Here is a 19,722-nt window from a genome sequence, read left to right on the forward strand (position 1 = left end):
ACCTTAAGCCTCAATTACCATGTTCTATGTTTAGAACACAAAATATGAATCTGATCCATTTTCTAGGCAACTATTTTTAAATGATCTGGTTCAATAAAGAATTGGAAGTCATGACTGAAATTGGTCAGTGAAACAAAACTAACTTAAAATTCTGAGTTTAACGATGGGGTCATGGTCGACTTTTCACTTGTGTTCATCTTATGCCTCATGATTAGAGAAAGAAGAAATTCCACTGACCAAAAGTTAACAAGAAACTCTATGGCAAACATGAGGAAACATATTCTAATTTAAATAATTTCATGGACATTTATTATTGTAACTTCCAATGTTATAAATCTTCATAATTGGAAGTTTAGGTGCAGGTGAATAAGTTAAACTTATTATAAATTAAGTATCTGCAAAAAATATATAATTGTACTTTTATCAACAGTGATACATGTAAATTTCAAAGTATTGCAATGAAGCAATTAGCTGTATCAACCAACTTGAAAGGTTAATTCTGCATGTTTCTGCACAGTTACTGCCTGAAGTGCTGAAAATTTCCATCATTTTCTGTTTTTGTTAGATTTTCGGCATCTATGGAATTTTGCTTGCAAATCAATGACGTGCCTGCATTATTAGTTACAGCTGAGCTCTCTCTGCACTTCAGCAGTTCTGATGTGTCTTCAATCCTGGGGAAGAAATAATAAAAAAAAACATTAATGCAACTCCTCCCTCCTGGCTTGAGATTCTGCATGTATTGGGAATATGATCAAATTAACTTTATTCTTACAACAATGTAATCTAAACGTTAAGCATTTAAACATGATGGCATAATGATCATTTTTTCAAATAAATACTTGCTGAGCCACATCAGATTCTTCAGTGCAGAAAACTGTTGTCTTGAAGTCTTAATTTAATTTTAAGGCCCTTTTAATTTTATTACAACCCTGTCTAGTAAAGTGCTCGATGTTTCATAAATGATGCATTATTTAATACAGGTTACAGCATCTTAGAAACATAGAAAAACTACAGCACAATACAGGCCCTTCGGCCCACAATGCTGTACCAAACATGTACTTTAGAAATTACCTAGGGTTGCCCATAGCCCTCTATTTTTCTAAGCTCCATCTACCTATCCAGAAGTCTCTTAAAAGACCCTATCGTATCCACCTCCACCACCGTCACCAGTAGCTCATTCCACGCACTCAACACTCTCTGCATAAAAAACTAACCTCTGACATCTCCTCTGTACCTACTTCCAAGCACCTTAAAACCTTGCCTTCTCGTGTTAGCCATTTCAGCCCTGGGAAAAAGCCTCTGACTATCCACACAATCAATGCCTCTCATCATCTTATACACCTCTATCAGGTCACCTCTCATCCTCCATCACTCCAAGGACAAAAGGCCAAGTTCACTCAATCTGTTCTCGTAAGGCATACTTCCCAATCCAGGCAACATCCTTGTAAGTGTCCTCTGCACCCTTTCTTTAGTTTCCACATCCTTCCTGCAGTGAGGTGACCAGAAATGAGCACAGTACTCCGTGGGGTCTGACCAGGGTGCTATATAGCTGCAACATTACCTCTCAGCTCTTAAACTCAATCCCACGATTGATGAAGGCCAATGCACCGTATGCCTTCTTAACCACAGAGTCTACCTGCGCAGCAGCTTTGAGCGTCCTATGTACTCGGAACACAAGATCCCTCTGATCCTCCACACAACCAAGGGTCTTACCATTAATACTATATTCTGCCATCATATTTGACCTACCAAAATGAACCATCTCACACTTATCTGGGTTGAACTCCATCTGCCACTTCTCAGCCCAGTTTTGCATCCTGTCAATGTTCCACTGTAACCTCTGACAGCCCTCCACACTATCCACAACACCCTTGACCTTTGTGGCATCAGAAAATTTACTAACCCATCCTTCCACTTCCTCACCCAGGTCATTTATAAAAATCATCAAGAGAAGGGGTCCCAGAACAGATCCCTGAGGCACACCACTGGTCACCGACCTTCATGCAGAATATGATCTGTCTATAACCACTCTTTGCCTTCTGTGGGCAAAGCAATTCTGGATCCACAAAGCAATGTCCCCTTGGATCCCATGCCCCTTTACTTTCTCAATATACCTTGCATGGGGTACCTTATCAAATGCCTTGATGAAATCTATATACACTACATCTACTGGTCCACCTTCATCAACGTGATAAGTCACATCCTCATAAAATTCAGTCAGGCTTGTACGGCATGACTGCCTTTGACAAAGCCATGCTGACTATTCCTAATCATATTATGCCTCTCCAAATGTTCATAAATCCTGCCTCTCAGGATCTTTTCCATCAAGTTACCAACCACTGAAGTAAGACTCACTGGTCTATAATTTCCTGAGCTATCTCTACTCCCTTTCTTGAATAAGGGAACAACATCTGCAACCCTCCACTCCTCTGAAACCTCTCCCGTCCCCGCTGATGATGCAAAGATCATTGCCAGAGGCTCAGTAATCTCCTCTCCTCTCGCCTCCCCCAGTAGCCTGGGGTACATCTCATCCGGTCCTGGAGACTTATTCAATTTGATGCTTTCCAAAAGCTCCAGCACATCCTCTTTCTTGATGTCTATATCCTCAAGCTTTTCAGTCCGCTATGTCATCCCTACAATCGCCATGATCCTTTTCCGTAGTGAATACTGAAGCAAAGTATTCATTAAGTACGTCTGCTATCTCCTCCGGTTCCATACACACTTTTCACTGTCACACTTGATTGCTCCTACTCTCTCACGTCTTATCCTCATGCCCTTCACATACTTGTTTCATATCTTACCACTTAATGCTTCACCCACACATTTCAGCACTTCACTGACCTGCTAATTATCTACCCCACCTTATCAGATGAGAATCAGACAGAGGTGTTTTAAAGTTGGTAGCCCAATACACTCTTACACAAGTTTAACAAGATCTTTACAGTGTTGATGAGCAGAGGGATATTGGAGTCCAAGTTCATAGCTTCTTGACAATGGCTACACAGGTTGATAGGGTGGTTAAGAAAGCATATGGCATGCTTGCCTTGATTAGTCAAAGCACTGAGTTCAATAGTCAGGAAGTTATGTGGCAGCTTCATAAAACTCTAGTTAGGCCACATCTGGAGAACTGCATACAGTTCTGGCTGTCCCATCATGGGAAAGATGCTGAGGCTAAGGAGATGGTGCAGAAGCAAATTAACCAGGATGCTGTCTGGATTAGAGGTCATGTGCTACAATGAGAGGTTGGACAAATCTGGGTCGTTTTTTCTGGCATAGTAGACAGACAGTATCCAATACCAGAGGGCATGCACTTAAGATGAGAGGGTAAGTTCAAAGAAGATGTGACAGGCAAGTTTATTTCACACAGAGAGTTGTGGGTACCTGGAATGCACTGCCTGGAATCGTGGTAGAGGCACATACATTCGGACTTTTAAGAGATGTTTAGGTAGGCACATAAATGAGAGGAAAATGCAAGGAAATGGACAATATGAAGGCAAAAAGAATTAGTTTAGTTGTACTAACTTAACTGGTTGTTAAAACATAGAACATAGAAAACCTGCAGCACAATACAGGCTCTTCGGCCCACAAAGCTGTGCCGAACATGTCCCTACCTTAGAAATTACTAGGCATACCTATAGCCCTCTATTTTACTAAGCTCCATGTACCTATCTAGAAGTCTCTTAAAGGACCCTATTGTATCTGCCTCCACCACTGTTGCCAGCAGCCCATTCCACGCACTCACCACTCTATGAGTAAAAAACTTACCCCTGACATCTCCTCTGTACCTACTCCCCAGCACCTTAAACCTGTGTTCTCTTGTGGCAGCCATTTCAGCCCTGGGAAAAAGCCTCTGACTATCCACACGATCAATGCCTCTCATCATCTTATACACCTCTATCAGGTCACCTCTCATTCTCCGACACTCCAAGGAGAAAAGGCCGAGTTCACTCAACATATTCTCATAAGGCACACTCCACAATCCAGGCAACATGTTCTAATAACCTTGGTAAAATGGTGTAGCTGGTTTCTTATTGCCTTTACTTGATTTCTCCCACAGGGTGGTGCTGTGCTGAAACTCATCTGTCACAATCACCAGTGTGTGTACAATGCTATCTATCAGTGTAGAAATCTGTGCTACCCAGTGGCTATTATCAAGTAGTGCCAAAAAAAACTGACACTATTTTTCAGTGGGCTTCAATGTTTCTAAAAGTGCACAGAAAAATCATGGAATCAGGGCAGACTTGTCATCAAGTGGAACAGTCAGTGACAATCCTACACTCACTGTGCTAAGCAGGATGCACCCTGGACCCCACATCTCAGCACTGAGTGACTGTTTTTTTTTCAGTCAAGTCCACTCTCACAGGCATCCTCTTCCAATTGCCTAAGTGACTCACCCCACACTGAATCATGCAATGTTGAGATTACGGTTCACTGCAGCAGGTGTACCCTAGAGGTCCCTGGCACATAACCGTGTAGCTTGAGTGGTCTTCCCCCACCTCTCAAATACAGAGATATGTACCTGTGAGAAATCGGATTCTGGAACCAGGAATCAATGCTCTAAGTGTTAGTACCAAAAGCACCAGCAAACAAAGGACACTGCATTCATATATTTGTAACAAATCTTAGAACAAATCAAAAGATATCCTGGTTGGCTATACAGCGTTTATATATAATCATAGTTGTTGTAGTAACAGGAAAACAGCAATTAATGATAATTCTATCAGATCTCCTTATATCAAATCATAAACAAAAATACAATTGTACTACTAGTTGGAACACAAATGCAAAAGTAGCACCTCTGTTTCAAGACAAGAAATACTTACATTTTGTTTATCCTTTCCACTTTATGCTTCGTCTCTGACTGTAAAATACAAGACTTGGCTTTAAATGGAGAAGCATGCTGACTTTTACATATCAAGGATAAACTTTATTCATATTATACATTTACACTTATTAGGAATTTGTTGTGACATGCTGCAATAAAGACAACATTTAAAAATTATAAAGGATTACATAAAAATGTTAGAAGTACAGATCAGTAATACAATGTACATAAATATATAAATCCTGCATGTATTTACAATGTAAACAGCATTATAAAAAGTGGCTTTAAGTGCAGTGACTGAAGTAACAGATGGGGAGAGGGGGAATGGTTGATCAGCTTAACCGCTTGGGGAAAGAAACTTTTAAGATGATGTGACGCTTTTGTTTTAATAGCCTTACAGCATTTCCCAAAAGGTAATATCCACGATGATTTCTTTCCTGCCCACATTTCTGGCCTGGATACGTAGAAGTCCTGCATTGATGGTAGAATGCAACCAATGGAATGCAGGAAAAGATTAGCTTGAAAAATTAAGAACAACACTTAACTGTTTTCTAATATCTGCTGATATAATTAGTTATCTTCAGCAGAACACATTGTCCAACCACAGGCAGAGGAAAGATGAAATACATGAGGAATTACTTCTGTAAGTCATCATATTAGGAATGTATCAGCATTTTCCGAAGGAAAGTATAACCCGGAGACAATACACACACTCATTATGATCCAAACTTGCACATGTCATGGGTGGTTTTGGTAGCAGACAGGAAAATATTGTATTTGAGATTAGAGACAAAGGACAAAGATAAATAACAATTAAAGAAAAATCCACTTACTTAAGATTAAGTATTCTTCCCTACAGAAAAAACAGGACACAATATACTCTGTACCCTGTAATTTCATGGAATAATGTACTTTGGTCATTAAAAAAAACTTTCTCAGATGAATTTTCAACTACTATCTCCAAAGTTTGTGTCTGGGCTTGCAGTCGATAGTTGAACCAGCTTCAATATCAAGCATCGAAATCAATTTTCTAATTAAACAAGCAGGGTGTCTCAAATAACATTCCATAAAAACATCAGCTAAAATTCCCGTGAATAAATCCAATATGTTCATCTCAGATGATATTCTCTGTAAACTTCTCCCACTGATGTTAAATGAACAAATTTGTGCTGATCGCAGTGAATACTGATTTCTCTGTTGGGCACCTGGAATGAAGGCCAAACTCTTGATATCTTAGATAAATTGCTTCATTGTATAAACTTGAAATATGTTATATGTGAAGTAGTGTCCCATGGTCTTCTGACAGTATTTCCCAAGATTTATTGAGAGCAGCCTTCCTGAACTCACACAGTCTAGAAAATGCGGAGATGCATAAATGCTAATTCCGTTCTATTCTCATCACATTGCCACCAACTCTCCCCAGATTCTACTACACACACTTTTCTCTTGTATTAAATCAGTGCAGTGATGTGATGATCAATATCAATGGCATGTATAACAAATGTTTTACTGTACCTCAGTACATGACAATAGTAAACCAAAAAAAGAAGTCAGTCTGCAGATGCTGGAAATCCAAGCAACACACACAAAATGCTGGAGGAACTTAGGAGAATGTTGGCACCTAACAGCAACTCCTCTGCTTGCATCTTCAGAAACAGCTCTATCTCTATTTTTCCCTTTCAGGGTTCTTATGAAGGCTTCGGTTCTTTGCGGGAATAGGACCCTCTCTCAGGGTCTCACAACTGGCCACTATTCGATATGCCATGGAAGCGGCCTAGAAGACCAGTGCACCTTCAGGGTTCTGCAGGAAACTGGTGTATCGTGGGAGACGGAAGATTGAAAGCAACAAGCTGACTGCTGGCTGTGTGCCCAGAGACCTGAGTTCTTTAGGCACAGAGCTTGGAAAAAGCAACGCAACAGACTTTTAACATTGTAAATGCGCGAGTTGTTTGTTATGTCTCCCCTCTCGTTGTGAAATGGGGACACCTCTTTTTCCCTTATGGGGGGGGAGGGGGAGAGAGAGAGAGAGAGAGAGAGAGAGAGAGAGAGACAGACAGACAGCCTGTGGTATGTCGAATTACCATGTGAACAAGTACTCTTTGGGATACTGCAAGTCTGTGTCTTTATTGATACTTTGCTGCATGCTTGAGCACCTGTGGGGGGGGGGAGTTGATGTTTGTTTTTTTTTTGTTGGTGGGGGGGTCACTGCTTTGCTGCTGCTCATGCGTGGGTGGGGGGAGCTGGGGGGGCTTTAGTGTTCTAACATTTAACTTGCATTCATTTTTTGGGGCACTCCTGTTTACATGGATGGTTGCGAAGAAAAAGAATTTCAGGATGTATAGTGTATACATTTCTCTGACATTAAATGTACCTTTGAACTCAGCAGGTCAGACAGCATCTATGGAAATGAATAAACAGTTGGTATTTCAGGTCAAGACTCTTCTTCAGGACCATAAAAATTGTTTTCAGGGTGTGGATACTGCCAGCAAGGTCAGCATTTAATATCCTGCCCTAATTGCCCAAGAACTAAGTAGTTCACCAGGGAATGCTTCAGAAGGCAGAGACTGTTCCCACATGTTATTAAATCTGCGGTTGCAGTTAGGCAAGGATGGCAGAATTCTTCCCCTAAAGGATATCAGTGAACCAGCTAGTCCTGTCAGTTTTCATAGTCATTAATTCTAGATTTGTAGTTCAATTTGTTAATTTCCTTAATTTAAATTCCCCAGCTATGTAGTAGAAACTTAAGTTATATACCTAAGTAAACAAAAATCCAGCCCTCCGGATCTCAGTAATTTAATTACTATTTAAGTAATTTGTTATTATATCCTGCATTATATTATGCATATTGATTTGTTAATTTTTGGGACTTGTGCCAAACTGGCCTGACCTCAGTGTTCAGCTGAGAAAAGAAACTTGCATGCTTAATGATAGCCTTCTTTATGCTTTGGGAAAAGGTGTTCTTTATCTACTGTGGCAGTAACATTTTCTGCAGGAGCATTGTTTTTGTTATATCCACTCAGTACTCAGCTGGTCAGGCAGCATCAGTGGAGAAACTGAGTTAACGTTTCAAGCAAAGACCTTTCAGAAAAACTTAGCCATCACCCTGAAATATTAACTGCTCCTCTCTCAAGAGATATTGTTAAACTTGCTGAGCAATTTTTACTATTTTTATTTCTATTCACTGCTCCCTCAATAACTCTAATCTATCTCCTTTTTCCTGTTCTACTGGTTACCATTTTCAGACATTGCCAAATTATCTTACAATCTTTAAATTGTTCTAGAATGCTGAGCTTTGAAGCTTGGTGAGGTCTAATTTGGAGTATTCAAAGATTCAAAGTAGATTTATCATCAAAGAATGTATAAATTATACAATCTTGATATTTATCTGCTCACAGGCAGCCTCAAAACAAGAAAGCTGTAAGAACCCAATTAAACAAAGAAAGACCAACACTCAAGGTGCAGAGAAAGAGGAAAAACACAAATCATGAAAACAATAGAAGCAAGCAACAGCATTCCGAACCAAATTGAGTCCACAGATCCGATTCCTCCAGAGCAGCCATAGTACGCCCAAAGTCTCGGTGTCAGTTCATCATTTAGCAGGGCAAATCACCGCAAAGCTCACAAACACAAAACACAGCAACCAGAGCAGTCTCACAGCCTTAGGGCCACGGAGAGAGGAGTGCACATTGCAGGAGAGCAAGTGAAATCGGCCCAACTCTCACCTCTGGTCTTGATACCCTGCCTTTCCAGTCTATCAGGGACAGCATTTAAATTGTACAAACATCGAGTTGTCCCCCACACCAGGACCCGGGTCCTGGCGCAGAGATATGTTCTGGGCCTAGATCTTGCTGCCTAGCCTGAAGCCCTACTTGACCTCTCCGAATTGGCTCCGTGCTTAGTTTCATCCAACCTCACTCCTTGTTTAGGTAGATGGGCACCACGGCTCCTCTCTGAATCTCTCACTCCAATCTCTATCTGCGACCCTGTCGTGAACATGTTACACTTCAACTTTGCAACACACCAACACAGTTCATCCCTCAAATCGGCTTTGTCTTCACTTGCCTCTTCATTGTTTGTGATGATAGTTTACCACAATTTACTTCAGGAAAGTTGTACTTAATGATGTTTTCAGTCAAATTTCTTGTCCTTTGAACTACCAGTAAGCTGTCACTTGATTTCAGTAGTACCATCTTAAACTGGAATACAGTTCTAGGTACCTACCTACAAGAAAGATATCAATAAGATTCAAAGAGTACAGAAAAAAATTACAATGATGTTACAGGACTTGAATTATAGGGGAAGGTTGAATAGGTGGAACATCCGAGAATGAGAGGAGATTTGATAGAGTGATACAGAATTATGATAGGTACAGACAGTGTAAATGCAAGCAGGCTTTTTCCATTGAGATTGGGTGAGACTAGAAATAGAGATTATGGATTAAGGGTGAAAGGTGAAATGTTTAAGGGAAATATGAGGGGGAATTTCTCTACTTAGAGGTGGTAAAAGGGCAGAACAGGCTGCCAACAGAAGTGTTTGATACAAATTCAATTTCAACAATTAAGAGAAGTTTAGATAAGTACATGGTTGGAAGGGATATAGAGAGCTATCGTCCAGGTGCAAATCAATGGGAATAGGGAGAATAAATTTTCCAACCTTGGTATACATCTGTGTTAAGATTCTTAATATAAAATTTAGATTCAATGATTCTCTTGCTGCATCAGGCTGTTGGTGATCTCCCAAGGTCAGTTTTCAGGCACCCACTACGCTCCACAAAGCATGGATGTGCGCGTTCAGCTCTGGAAATTGCCAACGCCTAGGATTCTGTTGCACTGACATGCAACTGTTAATTTTTGTAATACTGATGCGTCAGACACTGAAGAAGTCTTAGTCCCATCAATTCACCAATAGACTTGACTGAAATAGATCCCCATTCCACTTTAAAGATTGGGTCTATGGCACTGACCCTGGTTCCGTGGTGCAGAAGGGAAAGAGGAAGATGAAGAATGCAATGAAGAATGCTGTAGTCATAGGGGATTCCTTAGTGAGGGGAACAGACAGGAGGTTCTGTCAGCCTGAGAGAGACATGCTTCTCAGGTGCCAGGGTACAGGGTGTCTCAGATCAGGTGCAGAGTATTCTGAAGGGAGAGGGTGATCAGCCAGAAGTCTTGGTACACATTGGTACCAATGATAAAGGTAGAAAAAGGGAGGAGGTCCTGAAGAGCAAATTCAGGGAGTTAAGTAGGAAGCTGAGAATCAGGACGTCTAGGGTAGTAATCTCAGAATTGCTGCCTGTGCCACGTGCTAGTAAGTACAAGAATAGCACGATCAGGCGTATTAATGTGTGGCTGAGAGACTGGTGTAGAGGGCAGGGCTTCAGATTCCTGGATCACTGGGGCCTCTTCTGGGGGAGGTACGACCTGTACAAAAAGAACCGATTACACCTGAACCCAAAGAGGTCCAATATCCTAGTGGGTACATATAATAGAGCTGTTAGGGAGGATTTAAACTAACTTGGTAGAGGGATGAGAACTGGACTGATAGGGATGAGGAAGGGGAAAACAGAAATAAATCAAAAATAGTGTGCAACAGAGATCATTGAAAGAACAGGCAGGAGATGAGGCTTAATCACAGCCAGTGGCATGAGTTATAGGGCAATAGAGGTGTGGTGCAGTTAAAACAAAAAGCGACAAATACTGCACTGAAAGTGTTATATTTGAATGCATAAAGCATAAGGAATAAAATGGATGATCTTGAAATTCAGCTACAGATTGGCAAGTATCACGCTGTGGCTGTCTCTGAAACTTGGCTAAAGGATGGCAGCCATTGGGAGCTGAACGTCCAAGGATATACGGTATATCCAAAAGATAGGTTAGTAGGCAGAGGGGGTGGTGTGGCTCTGTGTATAAGAAGTAATATTAAATCATTAGAAAAAGATGACATAGGATTGGAAGGTGTAGAGTCTCTATGGATTGAGTTAAGAAATAGCAAGGGTAAAAGGACCCTAATGGCAGTTGTATACAGGCCTCCAAACAGCAGCCAGGATGTGGATTACAAATTACAGCAGGAGATAGAAAAGGCGTGTCAGAAAGGTAATGTCATAACAGTCGTTTGGGATTTTAACATGAAAGTGGATTGGGAAAACCAGGTCAGTACTGGACCTCAAGACAGAGAATTTGTAGAATGTCTAAGGGATGGCTTTTTAGAACAGCTTGTTGTTGAGCCTACTAGGGGATCAGCTGTGCTGGATTGGGTGTTGTGCAATAATCCAGAGGTGATAAAAGAGCTCAAGGTTAAGGAACCCTTTGGGAACAGTGATCACAATATGATCGAGTTCACTTTGAAATTTGAGAGGGAAAAAATAAAATCCAATGTGTCGGTATTTCAGTGGAATAAAGGAAATTACAATGGCATGAGAGGGAAACTGGCCGAAGTTGACTGGAAAGGAGCTTTTGCAGGAAGGATGGAAAAGCAGCAACGGCTGGAGTTTCTGCAAAAAATGAAGGAAGTGCAAGACAAATATATTCCAAATAAGAAGAAATTTTCAAAGGGAAGAAGGACACTATCATGGCTGACAAGTGAAGTCACAGCCAAAGTAAAAGCAAAAGAGAGGGCATACAAAGAAGCCAGAGCTAGTGGGAAGATAGAGGATTGGGAAGCTTTTAAAAACTTGCAGAAGGAAACTAAGAAGGAAAATTCCTTCATTAGGAAGGAAAAGATGAATTACGAAAGGAAGCTGGCGACTAATATCAAAGAAGATAGTAAATTTTTTTTAAAGTATATAAAGGGTAAAAGAGAGTCGAGAGTAGATATAGGACCAAAACAAAAGGACGCTGGAGATATTGCAATGAGAGATGCAGAGACAGCAGAGGAACTGAATGCATATTTTGCATCAGTCTTCACAGTGGAAGACGGCTGCAGTATACCGTACATTCAAGAGTGTCAGGGAAGTGAAGTTTGTGCAGTGAAAATTACAACTCAGAAGGTGCTCAGGAAGCTTAATGGTCTAAGGGTGGATAAACCTTCTGGACCTGACGGAAAGCACCCTTGGGTTCTGAAGGAAGTAGCTGGAGATTGCGGAGGCATTAACAATGATCTTTCGAGAATCGATAGATTCTGGCACTGTACCAATGACTACAAAATTGCAAATGTTACACCACTATCTAAGAAGGGTGAGAGACAGCAGAAAGGAAACTATAGACCTGTTAGCCTGACATCAGTGGTTGGGAAGTTGTTTGAATCGATCATTAGGGATGAGATTATGGAGTACCTGGAGGCACATGACAGGATAGGCCAAAGCCAGCATGGTTTTCTGAAAGGAAAATCCTGCCTGACAGCCCTACTGCAATTCTTTGAGGAAATTACAAGCAGGGTAGACAAAAGAGATGCAGTAGACATGGTGTATTTGGATTTTCAGAAGGCCTTTGACAAGGTGCCACACATGAGGCTGCTGAGCAAGATAAGAGCGCATGGAATTACAGGGAAGTTACTAGCGTGGATGGAGCATTGGCTGGTCGGCAGAAAACAGAGAGTGGGAATAAAGGGATCCTATTCTGGCTGGTTGCCAGTTACCAGTGGAATTCCACAGGGGTTGGTGTTGGGACCACTGCTTTTTACGATGTATGTCAATGATTTGGACAACAGTATTAATGGATTTGTGGCTAAGTTTGCCGATGATACAATGATAGGTGGGGGAATGGGTAGTGTTCAGGAAACAGAGAGCCCGCAGAGTGACTTAGATAATTTAGGGGAATGGGCAAAGAAGTGGCAAATGAAATACAATGTTGGAAAGTGTATGGTGGAAGAAATAAATGGGCAGACTATTATTGAGATGGGGAGAGAATTCAAAATGCAGAGATGCAAAGGGAATTGGGAGTCCTTGTGCAGGATACCCTAAAGGTTAACCTCCAGGTTGAGTCAGTTGTTAAGAAGGTGAATGCAATGTTGGCATTCATTTCTAGAGCTATAGAACATAACAGCAGGGATGTGGTGTTGAGGCTGTATAAGGCATTCGTGAAACCACATGGAGTATTGTGTGCAGTTTTGGGCTCCTTATTTTAGAAAGGATATACTGACATTGGAGAGGGTTCAGAGAAGATTCATAAGAATGATTCTAGGACTGAAAGGTTTACCATATGAGAAATGTCTGGCATCTCTTGGGCTGTATTCCCTGGAGTTCAGAAGAATGAGGGGAGATCTCATAGAAATATTCCGAATGTTAAAAGGCCTGAACAGATTAGATATGGCAAAGTTATTTCCCATGGTAGGGGATACTAGGACAAGAGAGCACGACTTCAGGACTGAAGGATGTCCATTTAAAACTGAGATGCGGAGAAATTACTTTAGTCAGACGGTGGTAAATCTGTGGATTTGTTGCTACGAGTGGCTGTGGAGGCCAAGTCATTGGGTGTATTTAAGGCAGAGATAGATAGCTTCTTGATTAGCTAGGGCATCAAAGGGTATGAAGTGAAGGCAGGGGAGTGGGGATGACTGGAAGAATTGGATCTGCCATCGAATGGCGGAGCAGACTTGATGGGCCAAATGGCCTACTTCTGCTCCTATATCTTATGGTCTAAAGTGGTCATAGACCATGATCATACAGGTGGAGCAGGATTAATATGATCTTAATATCTTCTTGCTTACTGACTCTTCAAATCTCATCCCTAGCTATAAGGCTCCTAAATGCAATGAATGGGAAAATTAGAACATGGAACATTACAGCAGAACACAGACCCTTCAGCCCATGATGTTGTGCTGACCTATTGTGCCGTACTTTAAGATCAATCTAACCCTTCCCTCCTACATAGACCTCTATTTTTCTACCTCCATGTGCCTATCTAAGAGATTCATAAATGCCCCTATTGTATTTTCTTCCACCACCACCTCTGGCAGGGCATTCCATACACCCAACACTCCTATGTAAAAAATCTTATCTGTGACATCCCCCCTATACCTTCCTCCAATCATCTTAAAATTACACCCCTTGGTACCAGCCATCTCCTCCCTAGAGAAAGTCTCTGCCTTTCTACTCAATCCATGTCTCTTACCTTCTTGTGCATCTCTTTTTAAAATTCAAATATAAATGTGTGCGTGTGTGCGTGTGTGTGTGTTTCTTTCCCCCTTTTCTGAGAAAAATAAGGTTGAACGAAGGACCACAAGCTGACAATATCTTCAGGACAAATTTCACCTTGAATGTTCAAGTCTTAATCCTGCATTCTAGAGGCAATTCTACTTTGGATATATGTAATCTGAATAAAAGTATATTTAATATCAGCAAATTCCCTGGCTTAAAACAGGACATAAGGGGATCTCTTCCAATTTTACCTACCTTTGTGACTTCTGTCAGACATAATGAATTAATGGTCATTGCTTTGGGCGATTCGTCTGCTGATAACAGTGAGTTGTATCCAGATGACTGATGGCTAAGACTCTCTGGCGTCTCGACTCTCAGTTCTTTATCTGTAAAGAAATATTCAACCTGAGTCAACTCTTGCCTTTCGACATGCCTATGCAAGGTCAGACACCAGACACTGATTTACAGTGAAGAGAAAACGTAGGGCAGGAATTGTTTGGAGTTACAGACATTGCTGCTTGAGCTTCACTATGCAGTCATTTATGCCTCTTGCCAATAATTGGTTGATAATTCGATTTTTCAATGTTGGCTGGGAAGTATCTTTAGAATTCCAGTGTTATCATAGTTTTAAGACAAGAATGACATTTTACAGAAGTATAAATATCTAAGATAACTAGATGATGTGCAGACAAACCACAAACTCCACTATTGTGTAGTACAACGATTATCTAATTTATAGATAGTGATGCCATCTCTGACTAGGATCAAACCCATCATTCCTGCAATGATTTGTTAGTAATAAGTTAGGTATTTCCTTAATAATCATATTCAATTTGAAAATACAAAATCGTTAAGCAAAAAAAAAACTTTAAATCATTAAAATTGACAGCAAAGACGTTATTTGGCAACATCCATACCAACCAGAGAAAATTTATCCAGTTCAACTTCTATTTGCTGTGTTTAGTTTCATAATATGGTACAAAGTGAACCTTTGAGTAATTTTTAAATGCAGTGAAAATTTCTGCTTCCAATAATCACCAAGGCAATGGGATTTATGTCCTCAGGAGACTCTTGGTGAAAACTTGCCTATCACCATGCTACCAGTTAGCTTAAAAATATGTCTCAGTTACTGAACCTTCTGCTAAGGGAATCTCTTTGTCCCTTTGAGCTCCTTTTGAGTCTTAAATAACAAAATATCACTTGGCCAGTCTTTTCTTGAAGTATTCTAGTCCCCGTTATACCCTTGTTCAACTTCACAATAACTTCTCTAGTATAACCATCCTTCCAGTGATGTGTTGAATAAAGCTGCACAAGCATATATTTTGACCTAACTAGTTATTTTACATACTTCTAGCATGACATCTCCGCTCTTATATTACCATATAGCTCAACCATGTTATCTGTCCTGGTTGTATTGCATTTGAGACTGGTCTTTTTGTCCTTTTGAAATGCCACTACAGATTCAATTCCTTTTGCTAATTTTTTGGCCACCCAAACAATCCATTGCTTTCTTCATCACTATCCACTACACAATTTTCATATCATCTGTAAACCTCCTGGTTGTGCCACTGAAGTCTGAATCAGTTGAAACAAAATGCCACTGAAAGCAGCCATTCAAGTACAAAATACCCAATCATCACTCAGTGTTCAATTTCTCACTTTCTCTGAGATCCTACTGACATTTACATTTCTAACTCATCTCTCAGTTTAAAACATTTGTCAACCCTTAACCCTTTCCAAACACTAGAAAACACTCGCAATCATTTGTCACATTCCTGGATTGAAACATGACAGCTGGAGCTGGCACTACTTCCTCTCTTGCCTCGACCTCAATCCACTAATGGACAGTGAGAGAGGAGACTATTATGCTACTTTCAGCTCCAGCAACTTGTGGAGACCAGAGGAAAAATATACTATACTTCTTTTTTATACCTGATTTCATATTTGCTCCCTAGTCAATGTGTCTCAATCACCTTCTCTTGGTCTCTGTCAAGTAACAGTCTCCCTGTTCACTCCATCACTCTTTTCCTGTATATTTAATTGTATAGCTTTTGAAGCATACACCATTCCCAAGAAAAGTCACTGATCTGAAATAAGAAGTTTCTCTATCTGAAGATACTGTCCAGTCTACTGAGTACTTCCAGCATTTTGCTTTTTTCCCAAATTTCAGCTTCTACAATGTTTTGCTTTATAATTACTGTTGAATTCGCTGCCACTTTTCAACCAGAAACACCTACTTAGAAGCAGCTCTGCACACCTCACTGCAGGAAATTCTGCAAGCCTTTTAATCTGTTTATTCTCAATAGATTTTGCTTTTCATTTTGTTTTGAGTTTCAGAAAAATAAATGAAGAACAGATTAACCATATTTGTCACATACACATCGAAACATACAGTGAAATGCATTATTTGCATCAAATCAAATCAAATCAGTAAGGATTATGCCCGGCAGCCTGCTAGTGTCACCATGCTTCCAGTGCCAACAAAGCATGTCCACAACTTATTAACCCAAACCCATACACCTTTGAAATGTGGGGGAACTTGGAGCAAACCCACAGGGTCACAGGGAGAATGTACAAAGATCTTACAGGCAGCGTTGGGAATTGAACCCTGATCTTACAGCTGGCTGCTGTAAAGCGTCACGCTTACCACTATCTTATTGTTCTGCCCTTCCAAGACTCACTTCCATAGCGACAATTCTTTCCTTAGGAAGTTATTCCAGCTCCAACTTATCCACATGGATCTCCTTTTACACTTTCTCAAGATAGTTTAGCTGCAATTGGCAAACTTTCCGCACCCTCTCCTGGGTGCTGCCAGCCTGTTTCTTCACCCTATTGCAGGCATTCACTTTCTCACCATGTCTACTTAAATCAGCCTATTTTTCTTTATTTATCCACTTCTGATGAAATGTCAGTTCTGTTTTTCTCCCACAGCAGAATGTGAGGCCCTTCGGCCCACCCATCCATGGAGACCAACAAATACTTATCTATACTACTCCCATTTACCACTACTTAATTCACTGAATTCTATGCCTTGGTATTTCAAGTACCAAGTACCTTGGTATTTCAAATGCTAAGACACCACCTGCCTCCCGATTCTCTAAGGTAGTACTTTCCAAACGTCAATCTTCCTCCAGGTACAAAAAAAATCTTCAGTACATCCCCTCTAAACATCTTGCTCCTCTTGTTAAACCTACATCCCATGGTTAGACACCTCTGCTATGGGGGAAAGTTTACTGCTGTCTACTCTATGCCTCACAATTTTGTACACTTCTATCAGATCCCCCGAAGCATTCTCAGCTATAAGGTAAACCACCCATGGCAAACCCTCCTTCTCAGGCAGCGTCCTAGTGAATGTCCTCTGCATCCTCTTATAGACTAGTCGCGTCATTTTCCTTTAACTTTATTGCAGAGCAAATTCACTGGGTTGTTCCTTGGGATTATGTGGTTGATGATTATAGGCTGGGCAGGCTAGGTCTTTACTCATTGGAGAAAGGGAATAGAGAGATGTGACCTTACTGTAACAAAGTTTTGAGGGGGTTGCTGAAAATGGGTTTCCTTTAGTGACGCTTTCTGGAACTGGAATAAGGGGTTCACATCATGAATTTTTGAAATTGTCTCTCCCAGTATACCATGGAGGCAGTCATTGAATGCATTCAAGTCAGAGACAGACGGACATTTAAGCTACAAGAGTGCCAAATATTATGGGAAGACAGCAGTAATTTTTGTCACTGATAATTGGCGTAAAATAAGCAATAAGACAATGTAGAACTGTTTTTGCTCATGGTGGTTTCAAGAATTAGGCTTGGAGATGCCAGAAATGGCCAGGAGTGAAAATGAAACTATTTTACTACTTCAAGTTTGGAATTACAAAGAATTTGAAGGATCAACAATCATCTTTAATGTTACAATGAAAATGAAGATTTGGAGGATGCAATCGTTGACTGCTGTGACTGCACTGATGAAGTGAATGGTTGAACAAGCTTGAAGTTTCAATTGGCTTCGTTTTTTTTCCTAAAACTAACCATTTGTTCTACCAGGCACCTCCTACCCCATCTATGGACAAACCTGCGATTTTCAATTGGTCTCATTAGCCACCTCAGAACCCATAAAGGAGGAGTGAAATCATCCTGGATCCTAAAAGATTGCCTTAAAAGAAGATAATTTTTTAACCTTTACAAGTTTACCTGAAGAGTTACGACTTGTCAGTTGGCACAGAGTATATTCATTATTCCCACTGATGGAATCAGAAGGCAAATTGTTCTGGAGATAAGAAAAGACAAGCCATGAAAACAATTACAAACAAATGCTAAATTATGCTTATTTAGTTATTATGAACTTGTTTAGCAGGAATTTTGCTGAATAGAAAATTGACTCAAAAATTATCAAATGATTCATTTCAATACAAAATTTATATCATTTGTATAGAGAAAATAGCACACTTTAAGAATTATTGCAAAGATGTTTTAGTATGCTGTTATATTGAATTTGCAAGATACAGATTGGCAATAGTCATAGAATACAGTGGAATCCACTTAACTGAACCACTGATTTATCAGGGAAGCCGCTTATTTAGGATAACACTTAAAGAACAAAAACTAATCAAGAAAATTGCTGGCATTACCTTCACTTATTTGGAACAGGATACTGTTGCCAAACAGTTTCTAACTAGCGTCAGTTGGATGCACTAGTGTGGCCATTAGATACTACACTGTGCCTAGAGGGAACAGTTTTTAAAAAGCGTCAGTTGTGTGTGTTTGTGTTCAAAAAGCCGTAATTTTTGTCACTGATAATTGGCATAAAATAAGCAATAAGACAATGTAGAACTGTTCCTGCTCATGGTGGTTTCAAGAATCAGGCTTGGAGATGCCAGAGATGGCCAGGAGTGAAAATGAAACTATTTTCCTGCTTCAAGTTTGGAATTACAAAGAATTTGAAGGATCAACAATCATCTTTAATGTTACAATGAAAATGAAGATTTGGAGGTTGCAATCGTTGAAAGCATTGCATAAAGGCAATTCATTATCTGCATTAGTTGTTGCCAGTGATTTTGCTCAGTCACAGTCAATCAAAAGAACATGGCAGCCTACATTGGATGAATTCTTAGTTGATAAATACTAAGAACTAACACACAGTTTTATAGTACTGTAGTAATATTGGTAGTGTTCTAATTTGTTCCGTATTTCATTTAACTGTATAATTTGTTACTCCATTAAATGGTAGCTTGTCTTTTTTTTCATATATTTTAACTGTTTCTGTGAAACTTTAGCTAATTGGAGCAGCTGCTTAATTGGGCAAAAATATATTGTTGCTGATGTGTGCAATTAACCAAAATCCATTATAACTGCTGCATAGCTACTACTTGAAAATCTGCTACTCTTACAAATGATTTGTCCATTTCTTCATTTTTGTATCTACTTCATTATTCCTACAGAATATGCACGGGTGATATTCAACCAAGCCTGCTTATGCCAGCTCTCTGCAAGTGACTTCTCAACAATCTTTCATTTTATTTGATTTACTGTGAATATCACAAACCAAGAAATTACAAATACAAAAGATTCTGCAGATGCTGGAAATCCAAAGTTACACACACAACGTGTTAGAGGAATTCAAAAGGTCAGGCAGCATTAATGAAAGGAATAAACTGTCAACTTTTCGGGCAGGAGTGGACCGATGAAGGGGCTCAACCCGAAACGTCAGTTGTTTATTCCTTTCCACAGATGCTGCCTGACCTGCTGAGTTCCTCCAGCATTTTGTGTGTTCAAGCCGGGGGCTTGAAGCACATTAAACTTTTGGTTCTAAAAACTGTACTAAAACATCAAATAAA

The 19,722-nt window shown here is 40.1% G+C and overlaps 1 protein-coding gene across 4 annotated transcripts in view; it reads right to left on the bottom strand.

Moving 5' to 3' along the window:
• Positions 1 to 287: 287 nt before the first annotated feature.
• Positions 288 to 19,722, bottom strand: part of cep44 (centrosomal protein 44) — a 77,177-nt gene continuing 57,742 nt past the window's right edge. For all 4 annotated transcript variants that reach the window (XM_063047713.1, XM_063047711.1, XM_063047712.1 and 1 more), the window contains 4 exons: positions 18,080 to 18,155; positions 14,151 to 14,281; positions 4,824 to 4,861; positions 288 to 671 (listed from right to left, as the gene is read on the bottom strand). In XM_063047713.1, the coding sequence (XP_062903783.1) occupies positions 518 to 671; positions 4,824 to 4,861; positions 14,151 to 14,281; positions 18,080 to 18,155 (399 nt within the window). In that variant the 3' untranslated portion in view covers positions 288 to 517. The remainder of the gene's footprint in view (positions 672 to 4,823; positions 4,862 to 14,150; positions 14,282 to 18,079; positions 18,156 to 19,722) is intronic.

The sequence above is a fragment of the Mobula hypostoma genome, chromosome 5 (assembly GCF_963921235.1).
Source record: "Mobula hypostoma chromosome 5, sMobHyp1.1, whole genome shotgun sequence".
Taxonomy (NCBI): Eukaryota; Metazoa; Chordata; class Chondrichthyes; order Myliobatiformes; family Myliobatidae; genus Mobula; species Mobula hypostoma.